This window comes from Lepus europaeus, chromosome 17 (assembly GCF_033115175.1).
Source record: "Lepus europaeus isolate LE1 chromosome 17, mLepTim1.pri, whole genome shotgun sequence".
NCBI lineage: Eukaryota > Metazoa > Chordata > Mammalia > Lagomorpha > Leporidae > Lepus > Lepus europaeus.
Genome location: NC_084843.1, coordinates 9,223,001 through 9,244,153, shown reverse-complemented (window position 1 = coordinate 9,244,153; position 21,153 = coordinate 9,223,001). Strand labels below are relative to the sequence as shown.

The window sequence follows — 21,153 nt, the reverse complement described above, 5'->3', positions numbered from 1 at the left end:
CAAGACAGAGAAGAGCCGGGCCCCTGCACAACAGAGATCTTAGCCTGTCTTCCTCGCGCAACCAGACATCTCGGGTGTCAGTGGTCCTCCAACCAGGCAGAAAAACACCCTCTCTCCATCAGGGACAACGAAAGCCCACCACCATAGGCAACACTTGGGAAGAATCCGTGGCCTTACAAAGCTGTGTTGAAATGGCCTCATGTGTGCACTCTGACAAAGAAGCTCACGCACACGGCTCCGTCTTCACAAAGGACGAGGCTTCAGGACAGATCTGAACTGGTCGCGTGTACAGACTTTCTACTTAGGGAAGGGCAGGTCCCGTCAACGTGAACCGGGTTCGAGCTGGCCACAACGCTCAGCCGCGGGACCCTCGGTCACCCTGCACACGGCCTCGTGCACATGGCCTTCTTTGGGCTACGTCACCTCACTTTCCAAAACAAAGTTCTCAGGGCGTTTGGTGCAGCGATGAAGTCACCACTTGGAATGCCGCTACCATAGGGGAGTTCCGGTCACTCCGCTCAGATCCTGCTTCCTGCTAATGTTCCTGAAACGCACCAGGCAGCAGCCCAAGAATTTGGGTTCCTGTCACAGAAGAGACCCAGATGGAGTTCCAGGCTCTTGGCTTTGGCCCATCGCAGCTTTGGCTGTTGTGGGCATCTGGGGAGTGAATCGGCAGGTAGAAGATCTCTCTCTTTCCTGGAACTCCCTGTGCTTCTTAAATCAGTCAATTAATCAATCAATCAATCAATCTTGTTTAAAGTAAAATAAAAAACAAAGTTCTCAGGACAGGTGATTGACTCAGAAAATTAGATGCTGCCTGGGGTGGCCGCACCCCACACTGGACTGCCTGGGGTGGCCACACCCCACACTGGACTGCCTGGGATGGCCACACCCCACACTGGACTGCCTGGGATGGACACACCCCACACTGGACTGCCTGGGGTGGCCACACCCCACACTGGACTGCCTGGGATGGACACACCCCACACTGGGCTGCCTGGGATGGACACACCCCACACTGGACTGCCTGGGGTGGCCACACCCCACACTGGACTGCCTGGGATGGACACACCCCACACTGGACTGCCTGGGGTGGCCACACCCCACACTGGACTGCCTGGGGTGGCCACACCCCACACTGGACTGCCTGGGATGGCCACACCCCACACTGGACTGCCTGGGGTGGCCGTACCCCACACTGGACTGCCTGGGGTGGCCGTACCCCACACTGGACTGCCTGGGATGGCCACACCCCACACTGGACTGCCTGGGGTGGCCACACCCCACACTGGACTGCCTGGGGTGGCCGTACCCCACACTGGACTGCCTGGGATGGCCACACCCCACACTGGACTGACCCTGCCCCGGCTGTGTTGTAGGCATCTGGTGAGTGAACCAGCAGATGGAAGATCTACTTCTCAAATAAATTTTGTTTAAAAAAAAAACCATAATTATCATATAGCATAATGTGTACCCTTTTCCCTGCACATAACAACATATTCCAGAGCAATCTTGCTTCCCATGGCCTCAGTCATCTCATACCACACCCACCTAATAGAAGACAGTGCTCGGGACCAAGAGGACTGTACGAAACCCGCGAACCCTGCTACAGAGCAAGCAGGACATCAACAAGGACAGAGGAATCCTCTGAAGAATGGCTTGCACGTGGGATGAGTGGAAGCAACCAAGGCTCCTGAATCCTTAGGGCAGAAGCACACCCACTTTCATGGTCGCGAATGGGCCAACCCAGAGCAGGCTGTGGGGCTGCCACGCAAGCAGTAGCAGACTCACCCACGACATCAAGGTGGTAGGTGTGGTTGATGGACCCATACTCATTCTCCACCACGCACGTGTAATTGCCTTTGTCGGAAGGGACCACGCTCTCCATGATAAGGCTCCAGTGCTGGTTTCGCACCTAAAACAACCAAAGTACAGGTGGTTAGTCAGCAATCCTAACACAGAACACCAAATGTTGCAGGGTGGCGTTGTGGCACCGTAAGTTAAACAGCTGCCTGCAATGCTGGCATCCCACTTTGAAGCACCAGTTCGAGTTCCAGCTGCTCCACTTCCAAACCCACTCCCTACTAATATGCCTGGTAAGGCAGCAGAAGATGGCCCAAGTACTTGAGCCCCTGCACCCATGTGGGAGACCAGCCTGAGCTGTAGTGGCTATGTGGGGAGGGAACCAGCAAATGGAAGAAACCTCTCTCTCTCTCTCTCTCTCTGTTGCTGTGCCTTTCAAATAAATAAATAAATAAATAAATCATTTTTTAAGAAAAGCTAAAAAAAAAATCTGGAGGAGGCAGAGAAGATAACGACCTGAATCCCAAACCTTCCTCACAATAACTAGTACTCAGACCAGTGAAAGAAATCATCACCATCACCATCATGGCCACCTACGAAACAGATACCAACCCTGAGATACACAGGGGGACTTGCAGGGGTCTCGTGCTAACCCCGTCTGAGGGACCCCCAGGAGAAGCCCAAGGGCCGGGGTCTGCACAGGATCAGTCTGTACAAGATCCCATATGGGAATCCCAGTTCAGGTCCTGCTTCTTCCACTTTAGATCCAGCTCCCTGCTAACACACCCAGGGCAGGAGAGGCATCAGGTCTCCCACCCGCTGGGAACCACCGAGAGGCAGCACTAGTAAGCACCTACTGCGTGCCAGGTACTGCTCAGAGCCTTTCTTCCAGGATTAACTCATTCAGTTCTCCCAGGAGCCCAGGAGGTAGGTTCTGGGCCTTCCGGTCTGAACACGCCTCATTTCTTTTCCCAAACTCTCCAGCAGCTCCAGCCGGGAACTCAGTGCACCCCTCCTGTCTCTAGCAGGGGCTGAATAGATGTTTCTGAGACAGACCCAGAATTCCAAATATGGGAGCAACGAGTCCTCGTGAAACGTGTTTCATATCCATCTGCTCAGACTCCTCGAGACTTTTCAAAGATAAGCAGCACACGTGAAAAGAAGTTTCTGTGGCTCCTAGCCACAGCTCTCTCAACAGGCACACAGACTCGACTCCGCTGTTCTCGCATCGCTAGCAAAAGATGTCAATGGTCTCAAATTCCCAAACAAGCATGAGTTTTCCTTCCCAGGACAAAACACAAACTCCCGCATTTTTTATGGTTCAAGGCTTTACTATTTCTATCTGAATCCAAAGTATTCTTGATAGTTATTTTGGACGGGGCATTCTGGGGAGACGGAAAGAAAAAATAATAAGCGGGAGCCCAGTAATCGTAACAATCGATTCAATACTGTCATTCAACCTTCAGGATGACCCCCGAGTCTTCATCGCCTACACGCCGATGGTGCAGACAGAGGAGCTCAACTAGAGAAGACAGAAGGTCGCCTCCAAACTTCTCCGCAGCACTGCCCACCGTGCCAAGTAGAGCCAGCGGCCAGCCCAAGATAAGCGATCAGGGAGCCTGCTGCGTACCGCTGCTGTGCCACAGCCACTCAGCCTCCGGCGTGGCCGCTGCTGCCGAGTTCCAACGCCAGGGCGCTGCTCAGCCCTGCCGGTGCTAGGACAGATCAGCAGCATGGAGGCCCAACTCCTCTGAACAGAGCCCCGCAGTTCCGAGCTCCGGGCAGTCGGCTCGCTTGGCCATCAGTGACCATTTCATTTTGGAGTCCGAGGGCAGGGACGGGGGCTGTCTCTCCCTGTGAAACACCTGCCAGTACGACGACTCTGAGGGCACCGAGGCTGCACTGGAGGGCATCCGCACTCCACATGGGAGAAATCCCGCTTTCTGCCCTGGGCTGCGCCATGCCCTTACAGGAAAACCCAAACAGGAGGCAAGGTCTCCCCTTGGGAAGAGACGGGACCTGCCACAGCGGGGAGATGCGAATGCTAAAGTATGCAGGACGGGGAGAATTCCCACGGGAACCTCAGCCCTTGGGTGCCACAGCATAGCTACAATGCTAAGCACATGGGGGCGGCAAGTTCTAGCTCCTGACTGGGCTTGAGGCAGGTGGGCCCACAAGGAGAGAGACCCTCCCTCACCCCCAAGCCCTCCAGCGCATCAGAAAGGGCCATCTGCTTGCCTGAAGGACCAGTCCCGTGGAGGGTAACTTAGGGATGCAGCCACAGGCCCCAGCGTCACCAAAGTCGTGTAATCCAGCCTTGAGCCCCGCTGTAAAGGCTCAGTGCTTTGAGCCCCGCTCAAATGTCACGCCCGTGAGCCCTTAATCATGCCTAGTGCCTGTCTCTGGACCCCATCCAAACTGTCAATGTCTCTCTTGCGCTTAGATCCAGATTTGGCACATGGTGTATTCCAAATGGAACTGAACCCGAATGGCACGGGGAGGGGTCACCGCCTGCCTCGGCCCAAGACATTAAATCTTGGCGCAGGCAGCTCAGGATGCCACTGTTTTTTCTGAAGCCAGCGGGAGCCTCTCGCTGGGGCCGTGGCATTCCACGCAGGATCCCTCTTCAAGGTCACGTGTTCCCCAAACAGCTACTTCCCGGCCACGCACCACCAGTGCAAGCAGGTTCACTTTTCTGCAACACTTCGACCGTAAGTAGCACAGTTAGCAAACAGGGTGCTTCTGCCCTTTGAGAGGCCTTGGTACTCCATCAACATGGACCCATGCGGCGCTGTTAATATTTATCTTCTTACACCATCGCTTCTGTATTTGATTTCTTGAGACACTGCTCACCCCAAACCTTATGAGCTGTGGCATCTTCCAAACGGATGATGTGCTGAGGAGCTGCCGACAGTGGGGATCCTGACGCTGCTGTAGGGGATGTCCTGCCCTTAATTAGTGGCTGCTGAGCAGCCGGCTAAGAGCCGCATCAGCAGCTCCCACATGGGAAACCGAGGCCCCAAGCAGCAGAGGTGCTTTTGCAGGTTTGCCCTTCCACGTGTTTCTCCAAATTCCTCAGACTTCCAGTGCCACAATGATTCTGGCAGTGAGGGCCAAGGTACCATTTCTACTTTCCCCAAGAGAAGAGATGTAAACACCCAATAAACATATGAAAAGATGCCTCACCTCATTAACAATCACGGAGATGCAAATCACAACAATAATGAGACATTGCTATTCAGTGTCTGATTAACAGAAATTAGGAAGATCAATGTCACTGGGTACTGGGTGAGTAGGAAGCAAAACAGACACTCAAGAGCAAGAACAGAAATTGAGAAAGCCCTTTCTGTAAAATAATTTGGTGGCATCTATTAAAAATAGCAATGTACTTTTGTTTTTTTACCCAGTTAATCCCATTTCTAAAAATTTAGACCACAGAAAAGAATACGATGGGAGCTGACGTTGGGCCGTGACAGGTTAAGCCATTGCTTGAGACACCCACATCCCATATGGGAATCCCAGCTCAAGTCCTCTTTCTTCCACTTTGGATCCGGCTCCCTGCTAATGCACCTGAGAAAGCAGCAGAAGACGGCCCCAGTGCCTGGGCCCCTGCACACACGATGGAGACCTGGAAGAAGCTCCTGGCTCCTGGCTACAGCCTGGCCATTGTGGCCATTTGGGGAGTGAACCAACAGATGGAAGATCTCTGTATCTCCCTCTCTCTCTAACTCTGCCTTTCAAATAAATAAATAAATCTAAACACACACACACACACAAACACACACATAGCACATGGACAAAACCACTGCTCCAAACACTGTACAGTAGAAAGTTGAGCTCCATCAAGAAAAGAGGCATCAGTAATGTCAAGTTCATTATCTACAAGAATAGATCAGATACCAATCAGTATAAAAGAGACTGAACACAAATCAATACAGCTGTGAATGCATTTTATACAGAACACACACACACACCCCACCCAATAGATTCACACAGGCCTAAAGCGATCAGCATAGCTGTGCGAACACAGCTCAAATCAGAAAGAAAATATACAAAATTAGAAATATATATAAAAAATCGTTAGCAATGCATTTTATATAATTAAGTTGTGGGATTGTGACTGTTGTTCATTTTATTTTTTTCTCATTTTCACTCTTCAAACCTGAACAAAACTCTCTCCCACACCCAACAAAAGTCAACATGGAACAGTTCCTTGGAAATCCTCGTGGCGCCGGGTGCCGGGCTGCAGAGCAAACCCGACAGCCAGGGAGAGGAGAGACCCTCCACCAGCCCACAGCACCCGCACCTTCATTTCCATCCCCACCCACAGCCAAATCATGGTGGAATTCTTCATTATTTTTCAGCTGCTAAGTAACAAATTAGAGTGCTCAGGGCTTCAAAACTAGGTTCACCAAGGACTTTTAAATACAACATTTCAATACGGAAACAAAGCAGATGGCACGAGCATCCTGGCCCTGGCCCTGTGGATGCAGAGACAAAGGTAGCCCAGGCAGGTTCCTTGGATTTTTTTCCTCTTATCTAAATCTCCCAAGGTGCCCATTAAATCCCCGGCTAGCTTCAGGTGACAACTGGGAATGTAAATTTATTTTCTAAGATACCAAAACACCTAGGTCACAGGCCAAAGGTCAAAGACTCAGGCTGTCACCTGGATGTTTGGTTTCCACATTGCAAAAAGAAAGGGAGACATTTCCAAACAGCCAGGTGTTCAGTAACAAGTGGAATAAACGGCCAGAGCTGCTCTTGGTGCCAGCTCGCACGCTGTGCCCATGTGATGACAAATACACCCCAGACCGCCTTCGACCAGTCCGCTCAATTTGCCTGAAGACAGTGCTGCCTTGTAACCCTGGCCTCGGGAGGCCCCCCACCCACCCCACCCCAAACGACGAAACAAAGACCCGCTGTCCTGAAGGTGCAAAACACTCCTGTCCCACCCCGGCCCTCATCTCCAGCAGACTCCTGGGGACCCCAAGCCACACCTCCCAAGCACATTTGCACAAACTAAGCCTTGCGTGTTAAGGTCTGTGGCCCTAGCTGCTGCTTATCACCACCCAGATGTGGAGGCAAACACCTGTTAATGCTTAAACTCCAGCTTCAATAGAAGGAGTTTGCTTTTCAGGAGGTGTCCAGAGAACAGGGCTGGGCGACCTGACCCCCGAGGACCGAGGACCGGTGGCAGAAGCTCCCCTCTGCTCGGTAAACAACCTCTGTAACCTTCCGGTGAGCCACACTCGGCCAGGCCTGTCTCTTAGCTGCTTGCGACAGTGGCCTCCAGCGCATGTGTGCGCTAGAAAACTCCATGATGCTCCTCGCTAAGCCAAGCAGAACTGCCCCATGAGCCACCAATTCCACTTCCGGAAAGCTGGGACTTGCTCACCGCAGCAAGGCAGGGACGACCCACGTGCACGGGCACAGAGTGCACGAGGAAAACAGTCTACCCTGCAAGTCATAAAAACGAGCAGAGTCGTGCTTCAGGAGGCATGGGCAAACCTGGAGCACATTAGGGTAAGGGACACAAGCAGTCACAAAAGGACAGCTACCCTATGATCCCACTGACACAGGCACCTGAAGGCAAATTCACAGAAAGCAGTGGCTACCTGGGGCTGCTTCATGGCACTGAGTACCTTCTGGGGATGCTGAAGACATTTCTGATGAGGGCTGCACACACAATGAATGTAACTATGCCCATTCAACTCTACGCTAAAAGGTATTAAAGTAGTAAATTGTATATTTTGTCTATTTTGCCATCATAACAAACAACTCGGGACTGCAGAAGTTGGGAGAAGATCATCAGACCCCCAAGTCTGCCCGCAATGCAGCACAGTGGGCAACCCATCCTGCCGCGTTCTTGGCAAAGCGATGCCTGCGCCGTGGTTCCCATGGTAACGGAGTATTCTAAATACCGTGGAACCACACGTGAAGGAAGTAGGTTAGCAAGAACACCAACTCTGGGGCGAAACTCCCTGGGACCTAAACAGTGCCTCTGTCACCTTGGGGGCAAGATAACCAGACTGCCTCTGGGAACAGAAGGACTGAGTGACGTGACAGCGGGGGCACCTGGCCGTCAGGGCACAGGTGAGCAGCTGACGATGTTGGCTTGTACCAGCACACACTGTCTCCTCATCACCAGACGTGCGATCTGGAATTAAAGCCGTACAGTCAGGCCAGTGCTGTGGTATAGTGGGTAAAGCTGCCACCTGAAGTGCCGGCATCCCATATGGGCGCTGGTTTGAGTCCCGGCTGCTCCACTTCCAATCCAGCTCTCTGTCATGGCCTGGGAAAGCAGTGGAAGATGGCCCAAGTGCTTGGACCCCTGCACCCACATGGGAGACTTGGTAGAAGCTCCTGTCTCCTGGCTTCAGATCAGCTCAGCTCCAGCCTTTGCGGCCAATTGGGGAGTGAACCATCGGATGGAAGACATCTCTCTCTCTCTCTCTCTCTCTCTCTCTGCCTCTCCTTCTCTCTGTGTAACTCCTTCAAGTAAACAAATCTTTAAAAAAAAAAAAAAAGCTGAACAGTTCTGGCTAAGAGAAATCTCCATAAACTATAAATATATTATAACTCTCTAAATATAAAATAACTCTCTAAACATACTTGCAGGGCAAGACGAACGTTGACACCCAAAAGTCTGTCGATGCATAACTCACCCAGAAAATCTCAACCCCGCTGACCTACGCGGCGAAGCAGCCAGCTCGGGAGTGATGCCCACGAGTGCTCTACAGTTGTCTTACGTCTGAAACACACCTGGACACGAACGGCTGTGCTCACTCGTGCGCTGCCCTCCCGGGGGGGTCCGGGGAATGCTAGCCCCGAAGGCAGCTGGCGGGCTCCGTGCTGATGTCACAGCCCTGTGAGGAAGCCCTGCGTCCCGTGGTCTCTCTGTGTTCTCATGCGCTGAGAAGTGGAGAGGAGGAGGGTCTCTGCGAAGCCCTTACGCCTACCTCATCGCCCACGAATGAGCTGGGGACGGAGCTGGAGATCCATGATCTCGGCCAGCCTCTGGTTTTTCTGCAGTAAACTCTAACGACTGCTCAGAGTCCTGGGAAATAGCTTGCCACAAAGGTCACCTCTTTACCAAAAAAAAAAAAAAAAAAAAAAAAAAACCTGGGCTATTTTTAGGATCAAAAACGGCCGGTGCAGCATCACGGCTGTATTATTAAGTCAGGTGTTCAGAGATGTCCCAGATTATCTGTCCCACCTTCTCACTTTAAGGCAGGGCTGAGGCACAGAGAGCTTAAAACACTCAGCCGCGGTCAGGCGTGCTGTAAAAGCTCAGAAATCCGCACAGTTAGAGAGAGAGTCACACCTTCAGCCTCGGCAGACCCCCTGAAAAGACCCTCACCACCCCAGGATGGCTCCTCCTCAGTGCCCTGATGAACAGACAGGACCACAGAGCACCCAGCCGCTCTGGCCACTGCCATGAGATGAGCTCCATTCATCCTCCCGCCCTTGGCCACAAGCGCCTACCGTTTCAAAGCAAGCGTCCCACAGTGGAGGAGGGCCAGGGGCCTGCCCGGCCACAGGCTAAAAGAGCCAGCAAACACAGCCAGGCTTGAGGGAGAAGAAAAATGGCAGAAATAACAAACATTTGTTTGCGGAAACTTTCAGGCCTTTGCTTTCTGGAAAGACACATCATGGAAAAGTTGACACTTTGCTGCTGCGTGGAATGAAGTGTGCCGGGGACAAGAGTCCGCGCAGTGGGACTCCGAGGTCGGGGTCCCCACACTACAGCCAGGCTCGTGCTCCTTGTGGGGAAGTCCCGAGAAATGAGAGCCACACGCTGTGCAAACGTTCACGGAAAATGAGTATTATGAAAAAAACGTGCATGGATTTCACAATCTTTTTCCACCAAAATAATCTTTTAATCCCATTTTTCTGCAAAATTTTTGAAGTACCCACATACAGCTCCCTCCGGTCCAATGTTCAGGAGCATATTTCTATAAAAGTCCACGGACACAATGAAGAAAATATCAGAGGGGAAAACCCACCCCAGGGACCAGGCTCCCCAGAGTCTGCCCCACCTCTGTGCTGTGGACCAGAGCCAGCCAGGGGCTCAGACCCACAGGGCACTGCATGCCGGGACCCTCACCACCTTCGTCGGCTGGGCCCCTGGGGCTGGTGTCACACATCCTTAGCATGACTGCACGTGAGGTAACCGCACTACTCCCAGGAGTCAGTCTCGGTCTTTGCTTTTCAAGTCCCAGGAGGCCCTGGAACTGGGTGGGATTTCCAAGTCTCCAGCATCCCCAAAAGGATGCTCAACGCTGCCGGTGCTGCAAACACCCCCTCCCCATCCTCTGACGGCTGGCCAACCACGGCCACAGCCACAGCCACGCCAGACAAAGCCCAGAAGGGCAAAGAGACATGACCAGGTCACCCACCAACCAGGATGTCATATTCCAAAGATATAGTACTCTTCCTTCTTTTGGGGGGTGGGAGGGGTAAAGCAATATATACACATATATTTTTTCAGTTTTGGTTTCCATACAAATTCCACTTCTCTTTCCCTCCAGGAACAGCCCGAATGTAAAATACCCCCGAACACTCCCATCAGCCGTGCTCCACGGGGCAGGCTACCACCTTCGGCTGAGCCCCCCTCCCTTGGTGGAGCGTTGTCGTAACTCATCAGAACGAACTGCACCTGCTAAAAATCAAGCAGCGTCTCCTCATTAGGCACCCTCGGTCTCCCGGCACATTCGTAATCACTAAATCAGATCTGCAAAAAGCTCCGTACCCATCACGATGATGCTGGCCGCATTTATTTTGAGAGCCGCCGTCCCGGGAGACCCATCAGCTCTCTCTGTACTTATGTACAAGGCTGTCTGCATTGACGAAATTAGCTAATCACCAGGATTTTGACCACCATTCTTACGCTAACATTGTGTTTAAATAAACCGTTGGAACGACATCAATTAGGTGAGTTTTCAGAGAACATTTGCCGGTTAAAATAACCCCATGGGCCCATGTCAGGGGTTTAACTCTTTCTAACCAGCACCACCTACTGAAATGTATGACTATTCATTATTTCTTAGTGTGTATTGGCCTTTATTTCTTTGAAATACAGAGAGAGAGAAACACATGCTATCTTCCATCTGCCAGTTCACTCCCACAATACCAGGACTGGGCCAGGCGCACGCTAGGAGCCTGGAACTCCATCTGGGTGGCAGAGGTGCCACTACCTTAGGCCATCACCTGCCGCCTCCCAGGGAATGCAATAGCAAGAACCTGGCCTGGAAGCAGCGGCAGGACTCGCACTGTGCACTCCAAAATGCGATGCGGGCACCTCCACTGCACCACACAACGCCTGCCCCCGGCTTGTTTTGTTTTTAATCTGTCCCAGGGGCAGCCCTCCAATCTGTGGTACCTGGAAGAAGAACTGATCTAAGAGCAAAGCACAAACCAGCCCCTGCCTCCCGCCCCCACCAACCAGCAGTCTCCCGAAGACAACACAGTGTCCTTGCTTCCCCGGGGGATCTGCCCACTCCGCTGCCCTCCACGACCTCGTTCTGGCCTCTAGATGCAAATTTCTCTCTGTTCGAAGGGCAGAATCTTTTGCAGAAGCAAATAATCCTCTGAAGGCCAGGACCTGTGTATGTGATGTCGACAAAGGGGTCCAGGGCACGTTCAGGAGGGCAGGAGGTTGCACACAATGGCGGAGTCCGGTGACACTGGCATCCAACAGGGTGAGACCCGGCCTTTCCAGACATCCCACTGCTGCCACGGAGAACCCCGCCCCGCGTGGCCGTTAGAAACCTGGAGTCTGAGCTGAAGCTTCCGCTCCCTGACCCACACTGGAGGCTTCTCAGATGGGTCCTGTCATGCCCGTAGCTCTTGGCAGTCTCTGGGATATGCCCTGAGGTCATCGCCTCTCTAGTGACACGGTGCTGGGATGTTGCTCCCATGATGAGGTGACAGAAGGCTGTGACTGACTCCTGTGTCCCTCCACCCTTTCTCTCTGGCTCCCCACTTGCTCACCCTGATGGAGGCAGCTGCCATGTTGCAAAGCCCATTTGGAGGGAACCGTGGGTGGCCTCCAGCCACGCAGGGAGTGAGGCAGGCCCTGGACCCAACCACCTGCGAGGAGGCGACTCCTGACAGCAGCCACACGAACACTGCCTTCCCCAGTTAACCCCTCCAGAGAGAGCACTGGCCTTCACAGAAATCCTGGCTACGGGACCAGCACACAGGAGACCCAGCTAAGCCACGCCATACCTGCACGCCAGACGCACACAGATGGCGAGACAGTAAATGGAGCTGTCTAAAGTCACTTCATGCCATAGCAATAGGAACCAGCATTCCAAATGCCCCCTAGAGTTCCACTGGAAGGTTGCCTTACGTCCTCTTCAGACATCAAATTCCGGAAGTTCTCCCTTCCACACTAAATAATCTGGACATCCCACTCTCGCCCTGAAACGCCCTTCCCCCCCACTCTGCCCAGCACCCTCTCCTGACCGCCCTCATCCTCCCAGCACCGCCTGGCTGTGCAGATGTGGGACTTGGACTGTACGGTGCCCTCGGGTCTCCCTCCACTGCCAGACAAGGGCCCCTCTGTGCCGGGAGCGCGCTCTGCTCTCCGGTTCCCTCAGTCCCCAGGACGCTGCCTGCACAGAGGGTGTGCCGTGGACTGGGAACAGTTGGAGTGCACCCCCAGGGGTTCGTGTGCCAGAAGCTCAGTCCTCAGTGTGGCAGGGCTGGGAGGTGGTGGGGCCTTTAAGAGGTGGGGTGGAGTGGCGGGCCCTCGGGGAGGACCCTCAGAGGGGATTAAGGCTGTCCCAGGGAGACAGCTCTTGTAAGAGTGGGTCCACTCTGGCTCCTGTTCTGAGATGTGATCTCTCACTCCTACCATGATGCCCGTGGGTCCTCCTCACCAGAGGTGCAACCAATAGACACACCTGACCGGGGACCTTCAGCCTCCCAACCTTGACCAAAATCAACTTCTTTTCTTTATGAAGTTAGCCTGCTTCAGCTTCTTGATTGCGGTAATGGAAAAGCAGACTAATGCAGGGTGTTCCCCCACAAACGGACGGCCTGAGGCTTTGGGGAGCATTTGCAGGAGTCCCTGGGGAGCCAGCAGGTCCGTTTCCAACTCCCTGGAGGGATGAGACTCAGCTCCATGGCGATGGAGTCTCCAGAATCCAGGAAGACAGAGGACAGAGGCAGAGGGACACGGGGACATTGAGCTCTCCCCTAACAAGGAGTAAATAAATATCTCGGAGACGCCAGGCGCTGGCCCAGTCTTGAACAGGCGACTGTTCGGACGACTCGAATTCTGCACCAGCTTTATGTTTTACAGACCATACAGCATACAGAACACAGACTCTCAACTTTCGACCCCTCTGTTACGAAAGCCTCCTCTTACAACGGACACACATGAGGCCTGAACTCAAAAATGCCGTCCGGTGCAGGGAACAGCGAACGGTGACCCCATGACCGATCCCCAGCTCCCATGCGCTTTTGGGAACTCTGGAAACGTCAGCGGCCCACCTGGGACGTCTCAGCCTACCTTATAGCCTCCGATGCGATGCTCCTGCTTAAACTCCTTCCCGTTCTTGAGCCACCGCATGGTGGGGGTCGGGCTCCCCCCCGCCGGGCAGCGGAACTTAACGGTGTTGGCGGCCGGGACGGCGTGCAGGCGTTTCTCCATCTTCTCCGTGTTGGTCCAGTAGGGCGCTCCTGTTTTGGAAAACAGCGTTAAAACGCACATAACAGACAGCCTCCCCTCTGTGAGTGAGCTCCAGGCAGGTAGGATCGTTTTGTTTTATATGAGAAAGGCCCGACGTGTTTCAAATCCCTAGGAAATATTTACATTGGGAAAATGTTTTCAGAAGTCGCAGCCAGCTGGCCTAGCAGAGGGTCCCTGGAGAAGGGCTGCTCGTTGGTTTATGCCTATGAACGGGAAAGAAAGCATTTAAAACACCTTCTCTCTCTTGTTCTTGGTGCCAGGAAATTAGTTCATGTCGAATCATGTTTTAAAACGCTACTTTAAACTCACAGTGACAAAACGCATAGCAAGAATGGCTGAGTCTTCCAAAATCACATGCTTTCAGAGAGCCACGCCCATTCCATGCTCACACACACACAGCAGTGAAAACAGTTGTCCTGAGAAGCCACATCGGTGGAACCACCAGAGCTGTATTCTAGCAGGCAATCAGCAGTATCAATTACCTTCCTAACATGAGAAAACAACCCAGCGAGGCCTCATCAATTTCCCAGCACTTTACATGACAAACCAAAAAAAAAAAACAAACCTGTCGCTACATAAAAATTGTAATTTTTTTAAACAATTTTTTCTCTCTCCAACACTGATTGGGAAAACTAATCTCGCCATCACGCATGAGCTGATAGCAAGAGCCTACCAATTAAGAGTTGTGATTCTCAAAGTCATAAACACAAGAGGTTTTTTCAGCTCATGAAGAGGCATTTGTAAGGCGCCCCGTTGAGCACACGTTATTCCCAGAAGCGCCCCAGCCTCCATGCCAGACTGCTGGGAATTCCTCACCTCTACATAATGGCCAATGACCACTGCTGACCGCGCGCGCTGTGTTTGCCAAGCACTGCTAAGAGCTTTGCATGTCGAACGCATTAATCCTCACGACAATGCACAGAGAAAGGCGCTGTTCTAGTCCCTGGGGAGACCAGGACAGAGAAACTGAGCTACCTGCCAAGAGCCACGATGCTCCGTGGAGTGGGGTTGGGGCCAAATTGGTCTGACGCCAGAGCCCACGGGCCTCACGCCTCCTGCCCACGGCTAGGGAGAAGCAGCTTCCCCAGAGGGTTGGATTCCACCCCCTAACCACTCTCAGGTGGGAGACTGGAGTCCGGACCAGCCAGCCCGGGCCCAAGGCACACACTCAACCTCCATGGAAGCCTTGTACGGCAATTTAACTGTTGACGTGTGTGTTCCACCAAATCTGGGCTCCCTTAAAGCACCCATCAGCAGGGCCTTGAACATTCCAGAAGAACGATTTGTAACTGGGCTCCTTTCTGATGCGGGCAAGCCCCGAGTGACAACACACACACTCTGCCCCCCACAGGCCACCCGGTCTCCGGAGGAGCTGTGTGTCTGATGCATGTTTCAGCCGCTCCCCTACTCTGAGGGTAATGACCCCCACCCCATCCCTCCTACCACGGCCCCTGGCCAACACTGAGCTGTGGGACTCTCACAGAAAAATCAGGAATGAGAGTAACTGCTTCCAAAACACACACCCCCACTGGCTCATGCTTGCTCTCGGAAGCGTGGTGAAAAACGGAGCTGCAGTGTCTCACTGCGGGCGCTCTTATCTTCTTTCTCCTTGAGCATCTAAATGTCAAGGTGGTGCACAAAGCCAAGACACTGCCAAGAGCGGCAAAGACCACCGCTGGGCACCGCACAGGCCAGCAGGGAGGGAGGCAGAGCGGGGAGGGCTGGCTGCATTCCTCCCTCGGAGCCCAGCTGCCTGTGCAATGGGCAGGCAGCTCCCGGAGCCACTTGACTTTGGGTGTCAAATGCCACAAACACAACTCTTCTTTTCCAGGTCCACAGGGAGAACTTGACTCCTATTTATCACAAGGCTCCCAGGGCCTGGCATAGACTGAAATGGTTTCAATAATCTTTCATTTTAAAAGCTTCTACTTAGGGGGAAAAAAAAAAAAACTCCACCCACATCCACAGTCCCTAAAAAGAAGCCATTGAGAGCACAAAATAAATAATGAGCTTTGTGGCTACACAAAGACTTTCACAAATCTGACCTAAATGAAAAGCATACCTCATGCTGTCAGGTGTCTGTGTTCATGTCATTTGTTTAAGTAAACACAATGGCCCATTCACTGGAATTAGCTAAATATTAATGTAGTAACTCTTTCAGATAGCATCAATTACCGCTGAGCTGGTCCCCTGGAATGCCTTTTCTTTTTTACAGAAAAGAAAACAACAGATATGGGCTTATGTACCATTAGCTCAAAAAACATGATTTTTATGTTCTCTAAAATGTCAAAAAGTGGTATTTAGCTTAAGGAACAGGAATGTTGTTCTTTTCCTCTCGCTGTGCTAAGCCATCGCAACCAGCAATGGAACGGCCCTAGACCACGTGCACCTGTGTAGCCGTGGGCCGTGGCAACAACACACTGGCAACCAGCACCTTTGTCTTGGTGCCTAAGGAATGATTTAAGGACGAGGGTGAAAGAATTTTGCTGGCATTTCTGGCAGGTAGCCACTTCCCCAGGGTAAAGTTTCAGTCATCAGAACAATACCTATAAAATATGTTGGTGCACGACAGTCGGCTCGTGGCGGGGCACAGACATCTCGTCCAAGTCTCAGAGCACCAAGGTGGGTGGGGGCACCCAACAGGAATGGGGCACCCACGGGGCCAGGCCTAGGAACCTGGATTTCACAAGATTCCCTCAACAACTGTCCACGGTGACTGAACACAAAGGGCCAGAGCGCCAAGCTGCGCAGCCTCCCCACGTGGCAATGATAGGCCACCCCCAACTCTGCCCAAGCCCTCTGCTGAGTGCTAACATCTCACAGGCGCCACAGCCTGTTGTCACGAGGCCTGCCTTTGCCACATCATGCTCACAAACTTTTACAATGAGTGTGATGCTGGAGGTGAGAAACTATTAATTAACAGTGTTTTTTTTTTTTCCCCTGAAATGAGCCAGTTTATGCAAAACTGGAAGAACCCAAACATTAACACTGCAGAAGAATGGCCTGCAGTGTTGGCTCCAATGTAGCCTTGCTCTCTCCTCAACATCTCCCACCATTCTTGGTGGCCATCCTTGCCACCATGCAGCCCAAGAACAACACAGGCCAGGCACCTTTGCCAAGCTCCTCTCCACCCAAGGAGGCCTCTTTCCTCCCTAGGAGAGGAGGGAGAAGGAACTGGTTTAAAACCTTTAAAAACCTACACACGCAGAGATGATCTCTGGACACAGTAGCTGCTCATGACGGATGCTCGCAACACCCTTACTCAAGATGCACCTGCACCCCAAGGCCACATCAGGTGGGGTGAGCTCAAGTGGATGAGCTCAGTTTAATTAATCCACCCTTCCTGGATTAGACATGGACGTGCAGGAAGAGCAGGGCTGTGATATAAACTTCGGATGGCACAGAAAATGAATTCTACTCCATCCGCTGGACACACAATGGTCTTGGGACAGGTATGGCCCCCAAGCTCCTGTCTTGGCCCTTCATATGGAACCTGCAGCAACAGAGCCACATTCTCCTAGTCACTAAATACCAACGATGGGCAGAGGGAGGAACAGCACCCATGGACGAATGCAATCCCATCCCCAAGGTGGACCATCGCTGCTCATTTCCTCTTCCTGCACAGCAGTGACAACGCTAAGGAAGCAGGACCTCTACTTTAACATAGCAGGAGTCTCCTAAGATGTGGCCGGTTAAAGGCAGATTTATAGCCCTACAAAAACTCCCCGCAAAGTCCTCCAGCACAGGCCACAGCGAGCATTCCTCATGCTTCCCCTAGATCACTTTGATTGGCATGCACTTCCAACATCTGTACTGAAAAACAGTGCTTTTGGTGTCTGGAAGGGTGCTGCACCCAGAGGGTCTGGCCAGAGCTCACTTCTCTCTGCAGCACTGCATGGATGGACGGACAGATGGACGGATGGGCAGATGGATGCAGGGGTGAAGGGATGGAGGGGCAGACACACTGACGACTGTTAAAAGCTTTAGCTATAAAACGAGAGACTGCTCTGATAAGGTCCCTCCTGTTCTAACATTGATTCCAGGTATCTACACGCTGGGCAGGTATTGATTCTGTTAACAAATGGTAGGGTTATAAGGTTTCTTTGGACCTGGCAATTTAAACTTAATGAGAAACCATGGGCTGCTGCGTCTGTCCCTTGCATATCCCAACACTGGCATCTAAGGTTTATGGTCCACTCTCTCTGGAACCAAAAGGAGAGAACGCAGCCCAGTGGTTTAAAGGAGAAACATGGGCTCGTATTACAGCGCTGCACCAGAAGAGACCTTGGTGGCCATCTGGCCCGACGGCTGATGTGACCAATGTCATCCAGAAAGGTTAAGTGATCTGATCGAGGTCACACAGCCAGAGGCCAGGCCCGGGCCAGACCCAAGTCTCCAGCTCCCTGAGCAGGGCTCTTTCAACCACTCCAGGCTGCCCTTTGAACTCTCCCATGGTAATTAAGTCAAAAGTTCAAGATTTATGTGAGCCGTGCACGCTGATGACTGCCAACTGTATTTTTATTGATGCAAAAATAAAAAAAAATACAGCCTGTTTCAGCTTCTAGATTAAGTCTCCCAAACTCCCTAAAGCCCCACTAAGGCCTGACTTAAGTCTATAATTAGGGCTTTTAAAAATATCACTAATCAGAACATTTGAATGCTTTGACCTCGATGGGAGGGTGGGAGGAGAGTGTGTCTGGGAGCAGCCCACAACCCTTGCAGTAGGCTGCAGTTCATCCGTCTTCAGCATAAACCAAGAGAAAACAAATCTACCAAAATATAGAGACGCGAGTGAGGGACGTGAGAAACCCCATCAAAACCACAATCACTGGCCAGCGAGCCATTCCATCAAAAACACAGCTTTAGAAAGCAGTGGAGAGGTGGAGCCTGCTGGGAGACCAGGAACCTCCCTTCTGCCTTCAAAGAGAACTCTCCAGCCACGGCTCAGCTGCCAGCCAGGGGTGAAGGAAGGCACTCAGGGGAACACGGACACCCAAGGACCCAAATCAACCTTCCGATGAGCGTTTGATTACAGCCATGTCCAACCTGTAGGAGGCGTCTACGTGTGCGTGTGTGTGTGTGTCCATGTGTGTGGTTGTTGTTGCTGTAGTTTTGTTCTCTTCACTTTCTGGAAACTTCAGTACAACTGAGAAATCTCCATGTCCCAGCTCAGATACAACCTCTACCAAATAAAGCCTCCAGTGAGAACGAAGATGATGGAGAACGGTTATTATCGGCAGGTTCATGGATGACATGTGCCTTTGTCTTCCCTGGCTGCTTCCCAATAAATCGCCCCTCTTTCTCTTGACACACAGCATGGGCATCTGCAGGTGTCAATGGGAATGAAACCGAGATAGGACGGTGCCTTGTCTCTCTCTTCGTGCTGGCTACCACTTCCCTCCAGGCTAGGAATGGATGCAGCCTTTCAGTCCAGCATGGTCTTCCCTGGAGATTCGTCTTTAGCTGGAGGTCAGGAAAGTCTCAGGAACAGACACACGTGTCTCACCTGCGGCCAGCTAACTGCCAAGACACCTGGTTCTCGCAGAACGCAGGGACTAGTTCAGTTATATTTCCTATAGGAAGGCACGAAACCTTCAACCTGGATACATTCTAAACATTAGCATCTGAAATGGCAACTTTCTGTCCAGAGAGGGAGAAAAAACAATGTGTTTCACTGAAGGGCACACGTGAGGGCAGTATTTCCTGACATCCAGAGCTGTGATGACATCACAGGATTGTCCCTCTGGCTCGGGGCACCGCCTCCTGCAGGTAAGGTGTGAGGTCATCAGCTAGTCGGCCGCTAAAATACGGCCAGAGCATGCCCTCCACATCTGGGACGCAAGAACTCGCCTGAGAGGCGAGGGGGTGGTGCTTGGATGAGTCACAGCGGCCTGTGTACCAGCAGCAGGATGTTAACAGACGCTGTATTTTAAAGGGGGCCTCGTAGTGAGTAAGCTTGGAAAAGGACAAAATTAAACAGATGTTTGACTGTACAACATTTCAGAGCTTGCATTATGCCGATGGGCACTGTGAGTGTCCAAAGAAGGGCCAGAGCCTGCAGTACATTCCAAACCTATTTCAGAATATAACTCACTGTGCACAGAACGTTATCCTGGACCAGGGCTCCAAAGAACAATCCCCAGGAAATGATGGCTTGTTTTCTCCGTGTACAGACCAGACCTGAACACCACTATATTTTTAATGAGATCCAGGAAAGAAGCAGGTGAGAACTGGAACCCCACAACACACTCCTGCAATACCCACGCGGGATCTTACCCTCAAGAAGCGAGCTGTCGGGGCCGCACTGAGCCACCCCCTGCAGTGCCTGCATCCCCTGAGTGCTGGTTTGAGTCCCTGCGGCTCCACTTCCGATCCAGCTCCCTGCTGATTTGCCTGGGAAAGCAGTGGAAGATGGCCCAGGTGCTTGGGCCCCTGCACCCACGTGGGAGACCGGGAAGAAGTACATGGCTGCTGGCTTTGGCCTGGCCCAGCTACAGCCATTGTTTGGGGAGTGAATAAGAGGATGGAAGATTTCTCCCTCTTTCTCTTTTTGTAATTCTGACTTTCAAATAAGTAAGTAAATAAATCTTTTACAAATAAGCAGCAGCAGCAGTGAGCAGCCCCCGAGCAGCCCCCTGGGAGAGGCAGGCCTGAGCTACAGCCACAGTGCCTGTGAGGCAGTGAGACACAACTCATGAATGCAGAGACAGGCGCTGGCCCTACTGTGCCGAGGCGCGCACAGCGCAGCTGGATACGGCAGGAGGGGTCAAGAGCGGCTGGAGTATTGCAGACTCTTTCTGTGAGCATGCACGGATACCAGTTTCATGGCCAAAATTCAACAACCCCACCTTAGTTCGTGACTGTTGTTTCTGCCGTTGTACTTGGCGACCGCGCTTCGTAGACTGTTCGGAATCTAGGAAAAACCTGAGCTTGCCTTCTCACACTCAGCCCCCGGAATCAGATCTGCAGGAGTCCAGCACGCGAGCAGAGGGGACCACCTCTGAGCCAGAAGATGGGAAAGGCAACCTGCAATGTCACATCCCCAGAAAAGGGACAAAACCTCCCCCAGAAAAGCCCCCAAACGTCAGCGTCGTCAGCACAGGATCACGGGAGCACCACTTGTGAACTGTCCGAGAAGAGACCATCCAACACGCCCCAAGGCCACTTCCAGGCCATCAGAAGGCACCAAAGGAACCAATTCGGACACATGGGTGTCTTCCAGGTGGCGGGAAATGCAGAAGGCGGCGCTTCTGCAATTTTCCCTTTTAATCAGGTCAGGCGTTTGACGCGGGGGGGGGGGGGGGGGGGCAGGGGCAAGCATCCCCTTTCCCGCCTTGCCAGTTACCCCAGCCACGGCATTCCTGCGTCCACACAGGCCACAGCTGCTTAATCTCAGCCGCCCCGGGCTGCACCTGTGAATCAGACCAGCCTAATCACACTAACAGATGGCAGAGGCCAAGTAGGCAGCTAAGAACCGCTATCACTTTAAATAGCATCTAATGTTTCGGCGGCCCCAAGCGGAGGCCCCTCCCGCAGCAGCGTCCCCTGGTACACCTAACACCAGCCCATAATCACCACACAGCACCCACTTCGGGGGCAGAGTCGCTGTTATTCGAGAGCTAATTACAAGCACCATGTTTGCAAGGTGA

General features: G+C 52.5%; 1 protein-coding gene across 11 annotated transcripts in view; it reads right to left on the bottom strand.

Moving 5' to 3' along the window:
* The window catches only part of FGFR2 (fibroblast growth factor receptor 2), a 103,421-nt gene that overhangs the window by 53,271 nt on the left and 28,997 nt on the right, over window positions 1–21,153 (bottom strand). For all 11 annotated transcript variants that reach the window (XM_062213923.1, XM_062213926.1, XM_062213928.1 and 8 more), the window contains 2 exons: window positions 13,325–13,494; window positions 1,792–1,915 (listed from right to left, as the gene is read on the bottom strand). In XM_062213923.1, the coding sequence (XP_062069907.1) occupies window positions 1,792–1,915; window positions 13,325–13,494 (294 nt within the window). The remainder of the gene's footprint in view (window positions 1–1,791; window positions 1,916–13,324; window positions 13,495–21,153) is intronic.